This window comes from Lissotriton vulgaris, chromosome 4_2, assembly GCF_964263255.1.
Source record: "Lissotriton vulgaris chromosome 4_2, aLisVul1.2, whole genome shotgun sequence".
NCBI lineage: Eukaryota > Metazoa > Chordata > Amphibia > Caudata > Salamandridae > Lissotriton > Lissotriton vulgaris.
The window spans coordinates 24899612-24913686 of NC_141692.1; the positions used below are offsets into that span (position 1 = coordinate 24899612).

Below are 14075 nucleotides of genomic sequence, written 5' to 3' on the forward strand. Positions count from 1 at the left end.
GCAGAAATATATGTGCATGTTCTAATTTGCGTGGACAGACTGCTGTCTAAAATGCAGTATTTTGTATGCATTTTATCTTTGTCGTAGTGTGGCTGTGGATGTCATCACTAATGCAATGATGTCAACTAATCAATAAACATTTATTCGATTTTCAGAGAAATTTATACAAAATAAAAAAGATATTCATCATAAACAAGCAATAATGAATAAATAATAAAATGTATCAGTCCATACAACATAAAAACCAGTCACATTTTTAAAAACAGTTCTAAAAAAAATTGAGAATAACAAAGCATTCCTCAGACAAAAAAATCGAAATGACTATTGCATAGAGCTTGAAACCCCAGATTAAAAATGGGAGACAAAAAAACACAGTTTGGTAGTTGCCAAAAGCTGTAAGTATAGGTAAGTGGGTCTGATGTGGTTAAAACCACATGCAAACTTTATAGAACTTAAATATTTGTGTCAGAGGGTTGGAGAATTTTGGACATAAAAGTACTATGTGCATGAAATTACTGGTGGAAATTGTCACAGGTACATGGAGGCAGGTTAGATTGAGAAAACCAAACCCCCCCTTGGGAATAAAAGTTGGTGGAAATTATTCAGTCTCAGGAATGTTAAGAGACACCACTGATAACTAGGCTTATCCAAAAGGAGTTATGGCTCCATGCTGGGGACAGATTTAACCATAACATAACCACAAAATGACTGTTTGGTTAAAGCAGAATTCTCCCTTTCTGTGATCACCCTCTACACAAAGGAATGTTTAACCCTGAGTAGCTCCTTCGTTGTGATAACCACAGGATCATGAAAGATGTGTGCTCATCCCAATCCTACGAACGATTTCTTCATGTACGAGATCCAAGGGATGTAATCTGCTTTGTCTTGTGACAGACTGTCCTGTAGTATTTGTCTATTTAAATGCTATGCAAACCTACCATTACTTCTCGGGCATTTCTACGTATTACTATAATTGCGCATTTTTAGTTTGCAGGAACTTTTAGTACGCATGTATTTACTTAGCATGCGGTTACTACGCAATTACCGGTACTTTCCAAAGTGAAATACTTTGCAGATTATACACATCGTTGTTTTGGCAAGGATTTCCAAGCAACGACGTGCTGCTCTTAAGAGGCTTGAAGAAGGAGAAGAGTGGATCCAAGAGTGAAGTGAAGAGAGGGACCACGAGGGGAGAGAGGTAAGTGGGGCAGTGTATTTTAAGGGTTGTGTTTGTGTAGTGTAATTTGGGTTTAGGGTCGTGACGGGGTCGAGAAGGGTAGTGTTTGGGAGTAGGGACAGGACTGTGGGTCGGGATGTGCAGGGGGTAGTGAATTAGGGTTTAGGGTAGTGGTGTGAAGTTTTTTTTAGTGTTGGGTAGTGTTTCAGGGGTTAGGGTAGTGTCAGGAGTGGTGAAGTGTAGTGTTAGAGTGTAGGGTCCAGGCAGGGGGAAGGTTGTGTAGGGGTCGTGTATTAGGGCTTAGGGTAGTGTAGCAGTGTTTGAGTAGTGTAGGGTAGTGTAGTACATTTCTAACCATTTGCGTTATAAATACATGCACAGTTAAAACTTGCAAAGTAATGCGAAGTAATGGTATATGAAGTATTGACACATTCAAATGCTATACTTCTTTTGACCAGACGGAACACCACAAAAGTAGTGTTCAAATACGAATGAGGTCGGAAATGAAGGCCATCCCCAATTCCTCATGGATGATCTCAGCAGGGTATACTTAACCACTTGGATTTGGTCAATTTTGGCATACCCACAAATTTCACAGCCAAAGGTTGGCTTAAGAATACAGTTGACCTTATATATTTTTAACAGAAGATCAGGTGGCTTGTGACCAGCATGTCCAGCAAAGTCATGCACTCCTGAAATGGCTCTTTGCAAAATTCTCCCAGTTTTCTCAACTAAAGGTGTCCAGCTAAACAGGAATTCAGGAGAAGCCCCAAGTAGGAGGACTCTTCAACCCTAGATAAGATCTGGCCCTGTGCAAAAAAAAGCACATTTTAGTATTTGTGGGCCTAGTACTATAAAAACAGACTTTTTGAAGTTAGTAGAAAGGTCTAAGTGAGGCATAAAAGTAAAAAAGAGTCAAAAAGTTGTTGCAAACTCCTGGCAGTCCGGGCAATTAAGACAGCATCGCCAGCGTACAAATGAACCAGAATTGGTCTTCCGCCGACCCTAGGACATCTCCCCCTCTGTTGGTTACAACACCATCCATTCGATTGATATACCTGACAAATAAGAATGGTGCAAGGATGCAACCCTGCCGGACAAACCTTTTCAAAGTCTGCATTATTCACCATTTAGAACCATATGCAACTACTCCTGTGAGGTTGGTGCGGAGGGCTCTTTTACGTCCTGCTAGGGCCCTGTCCACCCGTATGGACCTGAACTCGGCCAACAGATTTTTCCTATTGACTTTATCAAAGGCCGAGCTGAGGTCCATTAAGCCATATGAATGGATCCCCCCTCACCCGGGTGTATTTAGAAATCAAAATATGTTAGTTGAGATTCTATTTTATTGAACTCCTGCCGGATCTGAACTCCTGCTGTATATCGGAAAGAATCGCCCTCTCATTGTCCATTGTGGTGAGTCTCTCCAAAATAACCCTCCCAACAATCTTGACCTGCCCATCAATCAGTGAGATAGGTCTGTAACGGTCCGGGTCTGCTCTGTTGCCTATCACGCCCAAGCATCAGGCAGAGGACCTCTGATGGCTGGATTGACATGACGAGTGAAAACCGGGGCCCACACTCCCAGCAGAGATTTCAAAAGGTTGCCCGTGACCCCATTGGCACCAGGAGCCTCACCCAGAGGGAGGGTGATAATGAGATTTCTCTCTTCCTTTCACTCAACCATAAACCCATCAATTGGGTTGATGAGGGTAGGCTTCCACTAAGTCATAAAGAAGAGTAATATGATTATCGCAGGCCTGGGCAGCAACAGTGGCCTCCTGTTCTGACAACAAATCTTTCTTAAAGAAGGAGTGATTCAGAATGCCCCAGAATTTAGTCCCGTTGTTCAGTTGCCTCGCCATCACCAAGTGACCCCACGGCTCTATTTTTAGTTGCATCTTCCAGTTACCAAGGGCGGCCTTGTAAGCTGCTCTAGAGATTTTAATGTGTAAATGTAAATGTGTAGGCATTTATATAGCGCACTGCTACCCGTGGGCGTCCTGGCGCTTAGACCGCTGCGAAACCCTTCCTGGCTTCCCTGAGAGATGGTCCCTTACTGGGAATCTCCAGGGTGAGACCAGGCATCCCCGGCGGTCTGGTGGGGCCATTAGTGAAGATGAGGCAAGCTAATGCCCAGAGTTGCCGAGTGTGATCGCTGATCAGAGTGGGCACCGAGGCGAGAGAATTATCGAGTCTGCTGACCCTGGTCCAGAAACCTGCAGCGCCGGGAATCGAACCCTGGTCCCGGGCCGTCCTCTGCTCTCGGGTCTGCCGCCTCTAACCAGTGAGCCACACTACTTCACTTCACAATGGTAGCCCTGTCCCATGGAATACTTTGAGAGTTGCTGTAAGCGCTCTTTTAGCCCTCACGCAATGCTTATCAAACCAACTGCATGGTTTAGGAGAACCCTCTGCACTTTGCTTGGCCAGAGCATAATTAATGTGTCCGCATTTGAGCTTTGAGACCATAAAGATCTGGATGTTGATACAAATGTTAGTCATCCCAGCATGTTAGAAACATGCAAGCGTTAAATTCCCCCATTTTATCCTACACCCGTGATCCTTAGTCTCAATAAGGGTTTTAGAGCCATATGTATGAAGGTCAAATGGGTTCGCAAACGCCAAAATTCGCAAAATTTCGGAGTTTGCGAACTCATTTTCGCTAAATGGTATGTATGTAGCACATTTTAGTGCAAAATAAGGAATCGCTAATTTGCGATTCCTTTTTTTGCGATTGCATTTAAGGAATCACAAATTTTGCGATTCCTTAAATGCAATGTATGAAGCACCCAAGTTGTGTGACTTCTCATTAAGAAATCGCAAATTACCACCAACTTCAAGTTGGTGGTAATTTGCGATTTCTTTCACAAAAGCACTTTTTTGCATTTGTGAAGGTGCCATGTGGCGCACATACATGCCCTTAGGGCATGTATGTGCGCCATATGTGCACACACGTGAATTTCAGGGGTGCATCAGGGTATCCTTATGACACCCTTGCACCCTTGAAATTATTCGCAAATTGCGAATCGCAAATTGCGAATAGCTTCACATTCATTCCTATGGGCCTCCTGGCCCATAGAAATGAATGGGGAATTATTCCCTAATTGCGATTCGCAATTTGCGAATCGCAATTAAGGAATTTTAAGAAATCACAAAAAAAATTCGAATTTCTACATACATACTAATTTGCAAATCTCAAATAGCGATTTCTAAAAAATCGCTTTTGAGATTCGCGAATCTGGATGTTAATACATCTGCCCCTTATAGAAATGAGAGAAGGCAAGCTTGCTTTTTTCCCAGGTAAAGGTTGCTGTCAGGGGATTGTGATCACAAAACTGGTGTGAAACTCGCCAATGCAGAAACATACACCCTGGACACAATAATGTAGCCCATTATAGGACAAGTACCTTGCCCCTTAGTTGAAGTATGCTTTATTAAGAACATTAAAACAGTATCATAAACAGGATGACAAAATGCAGCAAATTTAATAAAAGTTAGTATTTAAGCTTATTTATCATCTATCAAATAAAGAGATAAGTAGGTACGTTTATAGTAAGAAGAATAGCAAATGATTTGACTAGAAGTATACATATAGAAAAATGAGTTACTCAACAATTGAAATATAAAGGTTGGAGAAAGAAAAAAAGAATGGACTACATAAGATATACAATACCAAAATGTAAAAGGCAGTAAACAAGTGAATAATATAATTATACTATAGTAAAGACAAGTTTACATTAATAATAGATACAATGCAAACATCAGTTATAAATACCTTATGATCTCCCTAAGATTATAGGAATACATTTGACAAACTGATTCAAGGTGGTGGAGTAGAGTCTTCAAGGGCAGGCCCTGAGGAAGAGGAATTTGGACCTCAAGAGATATAAGTGAGATACGTTGTTTTTTGCTGTAAGGCCAAGAGTACCAGGTTGTTTTGAGATATTGTTTTCATCACTAGGCTTACTAACTGCCCCAGTAATAGGCTGGGTATGAATTTAGGTTCAGATCAATGGATGACACATTTTCATCAAATCTATTTCTTGGTGGCCACTGCATGAGTAATCACAGATCTGATGTTCCTCTTGACATCCCGTTCTCTGTGGACAAAGCGGTTGAGTCTATATACCTTAGCCCTTCAAATAAAATGCCTGGGCATGATGGGGTATCAATGGACCACTATAAACCTAACCAGGATATGTGTGCTCCACTTATTACAAACTAAATTATCAATGCATGTAAATGTGGTGTTCCTTGGAGTTGTCAAGATTGCAGAAGTTATCACCAGATTTTCCATTTTGACAGCACTGTGAAGATCATAGGCGAGGTCATTTTAGAACGATTGACCCACTAGTTCATGGAAACTGGCATTCTCTCAATGATGAAGTATGGGCTCAGGGCTGAGCTAGGGACGATGGAACTATGCCTCAATTTGCATCTTTTGTAGGTAAGTATGCTGTTGCAAAACAGTTCAATCTGCCCATTATTTATGGACCTTTGATAGAGTGGTTTGGTTGAAGCTCTGCTCCTTTCTGGAGTCCCTGAAGGCCCTGATTAGAGTCCAGGGAGGCCATGTGGACATTATGATGATCTTACTGCTTCAGACAGATGCAGATTAAATGGAAACGCACTGATTTGTTTGACCTAGGCTGAGGGGGTTGACGGGTATGCTTCCTTTCGTCAATCATTTTATTTCATCATATATCCGTGGCTTAGGTGCAATCCTGATAACAAATGGCTGTGACATGCCAGTTGTTAGGAATAGGCCTGTCTCAATGTTAATGTACACAGACAATGCAGTTTCACTTTCTAGGATGTCCAACAGGTTTCAATCTCTGTTAGACACTAGTAAGTGACTATGTGGCCTCATTGAAACGAGATACCAACTTAACTAAAACCTTTGTGATGGCTTGGAGCTGCAGAGTTTTTAAAATCTCATTGTCTTACCCTCCAGGGCAAACCTGTTGGTGTAGCTCATGAGTTCCTGTACCTCATGGTCATTTTTTACTTTCAAAGTACATAGGTCCCATGGTCTGAGAAGAAAAGACTACACTTTATGAACTCTGTTGGCTTTACAATGTTGAAATTAAAAAAAAATGTTTGACAGTTTGATTGATTATATCTTTCTGTCTTGTGGGAATAGAAAAAAAGTCACTGTCTATCAAAGCCAAGGAAAATAGATTTTGTAGGTGATTGCTTGGCCTCGCACCTTGTAGCTTCACTGGAGCTAGGCCTGGAATATGTGGGAGATCTGATTAATTTGGCTCCTTTCCTGTTGTGATGCTGAGTTTGGATAAAACCCAATGCCATTATAAATAAAGAAATCATCTATGACTGTCTAGCTGTGACATGGGCTTGGCTTAGTTGCACTAAGAAGATGTGTACTGCTCTTGGTAGACGTACCCAGTGCTCTAAGCCATGTGAACTAACCAAATCGGAGAGACCCGGAGCCAGAAAGTCTTTTTGGGAACTTAGGCAATAAGAAAGGGAGGTGACAGAGTTAACTAAAACTAACAATCATTGGCATATCCAATAGGCCTTGCCTTCAGGACCTTATAAGTATTTAGTTATGCAGCACAATATCCTTGGTGCAACAACATCAATTGTTCCATGGCTAAACACTTATAAAGTCCCAAAGGTGAGGCCTTTTGGCTATGCCAGTGCTTGTTTTATCTCTGCTGTTGAATATAGAAGGGAGGGGAATGTGTTCTACTTGGGCTTCTGTTGTGGTGCTGTTCTATTCTGGCCAACCCGTCCTTTCTCCTTGTAATGCGCAGTAGAATGATTCCACTCGAGTCAGTTAATCCGTGGGTGGTGATGGGAGGAATCACGCTCTGTATTGCTGTGTATCAAAGTCTTCCTGTTGCCTTCGATGGTGTGCGAGTGTCACTTTAACATAACCCTGACTGTAAACTCCCCGCGCTGAAAACGGTTTCCGCAGAGGTAACCGAGGGAGGATGCTGCAAAATAATTCTTTTTTTTTTTGGTTTAGTGGGTCAAAATGTGTTTATACTGCTGTAGAACTTTCTGCCAAATTAATCCATGGGTGCCTTCCTCTGCAGTAGTGACCGTGTCAGGTTGGACGAAGACTGAACTCAGATATTTTTTCTTCAAACCAGGCGACTTGTGCAGCTCTGTGCACCGCAGACTTGGTACTGCAGTCGTTCATTTAGAAGCTGTATGGCGTGGTGTTTCATAGGGAAAACAAACGTGGAGCAAGTAAGAGTCTCGGGGTGCTAGCCTTCCCACCCTTGTGTCAGTGCGACTGTGTTGTGTGCTGTTTATAGGCTTGTAGAGGTGATTCACACGCGAGTGTGTGCTTTACTCGACACTCTGCCAATGATTAAGCCTCATGTGGTGTGGAATTTATGGATTTTTGTCCCTGGTTGCATGAATTTCTCTCCTGTGTGACGCTAGTAGCGTAGCCAGTGCATCATGGCCCCTAGAGCAAGGAAGGAAACCCCCTGGCTGCACTTTGATTTGTAATATGCAACAATAAGGGCGCTCTGGGCTGAATTAGAGTTGGTGTAATTAAGTACTACTTTTTAAATGAAAGCAAGCATAATTGTCTGAATATTTCTGCATAAGGAGATTGCTACTTACTGTATATGCTTAGATCTGGACATCAATTTCTCTTTTTAAAATGCTTCTTTTGAACATGAACATCATAAAAAAGATTCAACACATTAACCCCCTCCACGTCTAAGATTCTTTAAGGACAAATGATGTTTGTGTTGTTGCATAGGCCAATTCAGATAAATATTTGGTTCAGAAAGGTAAACCGTAGACGACCTGAGACATGGGAGAAAGGCTGTTGGTGATTGATGGTGAGAAAAATAACAAGAGCGGCCGCAAAGGAATGTCAGAAATGCAGCTGTCATCGGGACGCACTGCTGCTCGCTCCCGAGCTCCCTAGGCCGAGGGAGTGAGAAGGCGGAACATGCACTCACCTCCGGCCAATTGCGTGCTGTCTTTCTTAGGAAGACACACGCAAAGGCCAATAGCGGGTGATGGAAAAAGAAGCATACGCATGAGTGTGTGGTCTGAGTTAAACAGCCCTTACTAGACCCCTCGCATAGCAGCGCATGCACGCTGGCTCAGGTGAGACCTGAAAATGATGTATGTTATTATTCAGAAAAACAATTTTACAAAAAGAGGGTCTTAGGGACAATTTTTACCGACCTTGTAATCTCCACACCCCGAATTATACATATAAAAAACACAAAAGGAGACTACGGGTCAACACTACGTAAACTATTCTGGAAAGAAGAGAACACCAAACAATCACGAGTTAGGTCGCACCTTGCTGGGAAGAAAATCCCATCAGCCCACCCCACTGGCGGAGCATCATCATCTGGGAGTTGATGGTGACAAATCTGCGCAGTCGACCCAAGAGTTGGGAGACTATGCTGCGCTGAATTTGTAACCAATGTTTAACTCAGCCGAGTATAATCTCAAATAAGAGGTGCTGACAGTGTGCAGTGCGAAGTGGATGTGAAAGTTAAAAATGGCTACAAGGACAAAAATTATGTTTAATTAGGATTGTCCTGGTGTCAAGATTATAAACAAAACCTAATAGTTTGAAAATATAACTATATTTGTGGCAATAGAAAGGTCAACATGTTTCAGCCGTGTTGGTAATAGTACCCGGCCTTCGTCAGGACCAAACGTGTGATATGCTACTGCAATAGTAATACAATAAATGTGAAATAAATCTTCAAAAACATTCTAGAAATAATACATTTGTAAAGTAGTGGTTATAAACCACCCTACCAGAACCTGCTCTACACCAATGTGAGATCAATTCTAAGTAGGTGCAAGTATAATCTTCTTTCCCAGCTTTATGTGGGAGTACGCCTCACCTCACCCGGCAATTTCGGCCCGCTCTGCCCGTCGGTACCCCCAGCCGCAGACCAAGCCAACACTGTCAGCACCTTTTGTTTGAGATTATACTCAGCTGAGTTAAACATTGGTTACAAATTCAGCGCAGCATAGTCTCCCAACTCTTGTGTCGACTGCGCAGATTTGTTACCACCAACCCCCAGATGATGATGCTCCGCCAGTGGGGTGGGCTTATGGGATTTTCTTCTCAGCAAGGTACGACCTAACTCGTGATTGTTTGGTGTTCTCTTCTTTCCAGAATAGTTTACGTAGTGTTGACTGTTATTATTCAGACCCTAACTGGCTTGGAGTCCTACCTTGAATCATTCTGGAACACATGCTTCTGACCAGATTTAAAATGGATAGCATCGGACGCCATTAATGCTACCCGTTGGGACATCATGAATGTAAATGTAAATGTACCGGCATTTATAGAGCGCACAGCTACTTCCCTGAGGTAGTGTCCCGGCGCTGTACGTATACCGCTTAGGAACCCTTCCTGGTTTTCCCTGTGAGTGTCCACTCCTGGGCATCCCAGCGCTTTTGGGGCCGTTGTGGAGATTAAGCAAGCTATTGCCCAGAGTCGCAGAGTGGGACCCATGATTAGAATAGGCACCGAGGCGAGAATTATCAGGTCCGAGGAAATTGAGTCCAAGACCCGCCGAGGCGGGGTATTGAACCCTGGTCCTGGGCCAGACCTCTGCATCAGGGTCTGCCGCTCTAACCAATTGAGCCACACTTCTCCATATCATGATTCTGGCTCCATTCTCGGTTGTGTGTGTGATTATTTGTTCTTATAGAGATTGCTTCAATTTATATTTTGTGGAAATATTACTGGCAGTTTACTAGGAAATGTTGAATTCCAGTCCTTAGGAGAATGGGACCCAAAAAGTGTAGACCCACCTTGTTGCTTTATAAATGCTTGATTCTTAAAAGGTCTGTTTTGGTATTAGTTCCTTTCTCAAACTTACATTAGGCTGGAGAAAACTGCTCTTGTTGCTCTTTTGAACCTCTATGGAAAGTCTTGGTAACCATATAGAAGGTATCTTTTAATGTGTCCGAGGTATTGTATGAGGAATTGGTTTATGTTTCTCATGTTTTTAATGGTTATATGCACTTGTATCAGTATTTTAATGATTGCATAAAGTTTGAAATAGAAATTGAAATTCAAATTGAACATCTTTTTATTTTGAACAGAGCTTCAAGAACAAACCAATCACATACAAAATGCACTAACAGGAATCAATAAAAAGGGTTAACATTTGAATTAAATCAGTTCATCTAACTTTCCATACTACATTTTCTATATTGATAAAAGCAAAAGAGCCGCTTTTAAACATAGCTATCATACATTGTATTAAAAGTGCTAAAGTAAAAAGGTGCAAGCAAATGATAAAGTGACACCGTGCTGAAGTGCAAGTGCGAAAGTGCTAAAATTCCCCCAGGTAAAGCCTCCAAACCCATATGTAAATACCCCATATTCCTCCAGACTTTCAAATTGAAATAAACCTTAAATTCCTAATCAAAATAAAATTACTGATCATTCTGATTTCCAGACAACTTAAAAACGTACAAATTTCATTAAACATCTTGGAGGCACCCACTCACATCGCGTAGGCTTCCTCAACTCCTAGTCCATTTCATTTTATTGTACCACTTGTCATAAGTAGGAACTTCCCTCGACCTCCAATTATGAAGAATTAAAGAGTGGGCAACTAAGCGATTGAAAGAGAAGTCTCTTCAGCTTTACTCAAATTTTTCCTATCTTTACTCATTCCAAACAGGGCCACTTCCACCTCTGGCAATACCCTCTTCTTAGTTGCCCTGTTTAAAGCCGAAAAAATCTCGCCCCAATAGGACCCCAGTCGAGGACATGTAAAAAAGCGTGAGCCCAGGCCTCCTCACCTTCTGCCTGGCAGCAAAAGCATCTATTTTCAACTTCCGGGTATTTTTTGTTAAGTGCTTTTGGTGTAAAATATGCCAACCACCGGGATAGGAAATAAATTTTTTTTAAATTGGCTGTTCGGAAGGCCTTGCTCCCTTGCAGACATATAACTTGCCATTCATGTTTAGCAAAGGTACATAGCATATCCCGTTTCACCCTTTTGAGATGACGCTCTACCAATAGAGGTTGGCCTTAGTTACGCAACAGGCGATACCAATTCCCCAGCCCTCTTAGCTTTGCTCCAAAAAGGGCTGTCACAAGTTTAGTCGGCGTACTAAAAGAAAAATTCTGCCTTTTTAGGAAGTAAACAATCTGTAAATACTCAAAAAAGGCAGGCTTCCTCTGGTCCCTACTCCTCAACAGTACCTCTTGCCAAGTAATTACCCTATTCTAAATTGAGAAATGTCTTAACTCTTCTAACTCATAGACCTTCCAATTCCTCAAATGGCAAGATTGGTTTTGAAGGTCAAGATTTTTGCATTCCCCCAATTTTAGATAAAGGAACAAGAGGAGCCAGCCCCCTTATAAAATGATTGAAGTCTAATGGCATAATCCTTCAACGTCTTATATCTCGTTTTTTTTAGGAAGGTTAGAGGTTTTTAAAAATATCGGGGTCTGAGAGCCGGCTTCCTGCACTATTTTTTATCCACAAATAAATCATCTTTAAACCCATTGGAAATCAATAAGCGATCTGATATGTCTAAAAACGCAGCTTCGTAGTATGTACGTTTGTGCTGTAAGGACAGTCGACCCTGTTTGATGGTTAATTGTAGCGAAGAGAGATTAACCCTTGATGTCTTTTCCCCCCCATACAAACTGTCTGAACATGGTTTCTAACTCTTTAAAATAATTAAAATTGATTTTAATAGGAACATTAGTAAAAAGAAAAACCAGTGACAGAAGTATGGACATCTTGATAAGAGATAAGTATCCTATTAGAGTTAATGGGAGTAGCAGCCAATTTTCCAACAATTTCTCGATTTTAATCTGCATAGTTGCATAGTTCAACTTATATAGCTGTTGTTATTGATCTGTAACATAGATCCCCAAATATCGTATGGGGTCGGGTTTAGCTCCTTGCGACTTAAGTTTGACTGGGAGAAAATTTGTATGAGTATTCAATGTGAGGATTTCAGTTTTATTTTGGTGTCCACAATTAATTCAAATTTACTGAATTCACTCATAGCTAATTCCAGATCCTGACTATTGGGTTTCAAATATGAAATGATATCGTCCACAAATAGCTTTAACTTGGACATACCCATGATGGGGGCATCAATTGCAGCATTTTCTCGCATTCGGATAGCTCATGGCTCTATTAAAAATGTAAACAACAAGGGGGAAAGCGGATACCCTTGTCTTGTCCCCCGATTTATTTTGACTGTACCCACCCTATTTGCATTTATTACCACCTGGGCCTGGCCCTCCTGATAAATATTTTGCAGCATTGAAGTGACCTGGGGTGGGATGCCAAACCTTCCTAGAGCAAAAAACAGGGTATTCCAATGTACGAAGTCAAAAGCTTTTTCGGCTTCAACCATCATGATACAGGCCGAGCTTAAGTTGGTGTTGCAGTAGTCCAATGCCTGTATTAAAAATTCAGTGTTTGCTGCAATAGATCTACCTGCTATAAACCCGGCTTGTTCATTATGGAATATTTCATGTGCCACAGATGAAAAACGCTGCGCCCAAGTCTTCATTATGATCTTAAAATCTGCGTTGAGGAGGCTAATGGGCCTATAGGAATTGACTTCCTTTGGATTTTGTCCTTCTTCACAAAGCTGACCACTCTTTAAAAGGCTAGAGCACCAGCCCACCATTTTTGATATAATTAAAAAGTTTTGTCAGGCTAGAATCAATTCTTTCGCAAATACTTTGTAGAGCTCTATAGGTAGCCCATCCTCGCCACACGCTTTAATTCGGGCACTTGATTTTTAGGCAGCCAGAATTTCCAAACTATCTAGATCTGACTTTAGCTGATCCACCAAGGAATCGTATAGTCTAGGAAGATATACATTGTCGAAATAATTCTGTATAGTGCCTTCCCCAACTGAATATTCTGTTTTATAGAGCTACTGGTAATGTTCCATAAAACCTGCACAATCTCGTGGCTATTTGAAACTTCAACTCCTGTCTTTGGATCTACCACCTTTGAGATTAGTGTTGATTCTTGTCTAGTTTTTGTGGGACTGGCTAACAATTTCCCCACCATTTGACTTAACTCATAAACCCTATGTAAATAGGTCAGAGAACTGCTAATCTCTTCTAGTACAAAAAATTCCCTCAACGCCTTTTTGGTGCCTTCAAGCTGATGTGAACTTGACCGGTGCTTCTTCAATATAATGTCTAACGATTTTCTATGGAAATTTGAGTTGTGAAGGAATGTTATTAAAGGTAACTATTCTCTTTAGAAATCTAAAGTAATAGTAGTTGTGAATGCTGTACAAAGTCAATAATGAAAACAAACTGCATACCATCAAGCTTTATAGGTAACATCCATAGTATTTTTTCCAATGTGAAATAATTTTATTAAATGATATAACAATCTATCAACTTAAGTGGATGAGGCAACAATCCCAATTAGGAGAGACTATCAAGAAATACCTTCAGAAAAATTATTAGTGACATTGAAATTCATAGTCATTTCTTCAGAACGTGAAACCACAATATGCGCATAGGTGATCAAGTATATAACAAATGCATGAATCACTGTATTGTGCACCTCATGACCAACAGTTAGCTTGAGATTTGAGTAGTCACTTCATTACGGATACTGGGTTTTTTAACAATCTAATATATACAAAACAGAATGTTTTTGTGGTGTCAGATTCTCTGGAAGCTGGAAATATTTTATAATGTTGTTCCATATGTCATTCCAACATGCTATAGACCAATCAACCTATAAGTCTTCTTCCCATTGAATTTCAAAAGTGGATATTAGTCTATCTTTATAAGGACAAAGAACTATGTTTGTATATCAGGGCTGCTTTGAAATGAGTTTGCAACAAAGCACTTATCTTAGTTTCCCAAAGACATTTTGTAATTGTGAAATAGAGTCCTGGATTGGTT

At 41.0% G+C, this 14075-nt stretch overlaps 1 protein-coding gene across 3 annotated transcripts in view; it reads left to right on the forward strand.

The window, feature by feature from the left end:
* LOC147718175 (uncharacterized) overlaps positions 1-14075 on the forward strand; it is a 376315-nt gene that overhangs the window by 14550 nt on the left and 347690 nt on the right. The window contains exons 3-4 of one of the 3 annotated variants that reach the window (XM_086919267.1): positions 1061-1198; positions 5486-5627. The exons of the other annotated variants lie outside the window; for them this stretch is intronic. Of the exons in view, the coding sequence (XP_086775393.1) occupies positions 5603-5627 (25 nt within the window). The 5' untranslated portion in view covers positions 1061-1198; positions 5486-5602. The remainder of the gene's footprint in view (positions 1-1060; positions 1199-5485; positions 5628-14075) is intronic. 3 annotated transcript variants of the gene reach the window in all.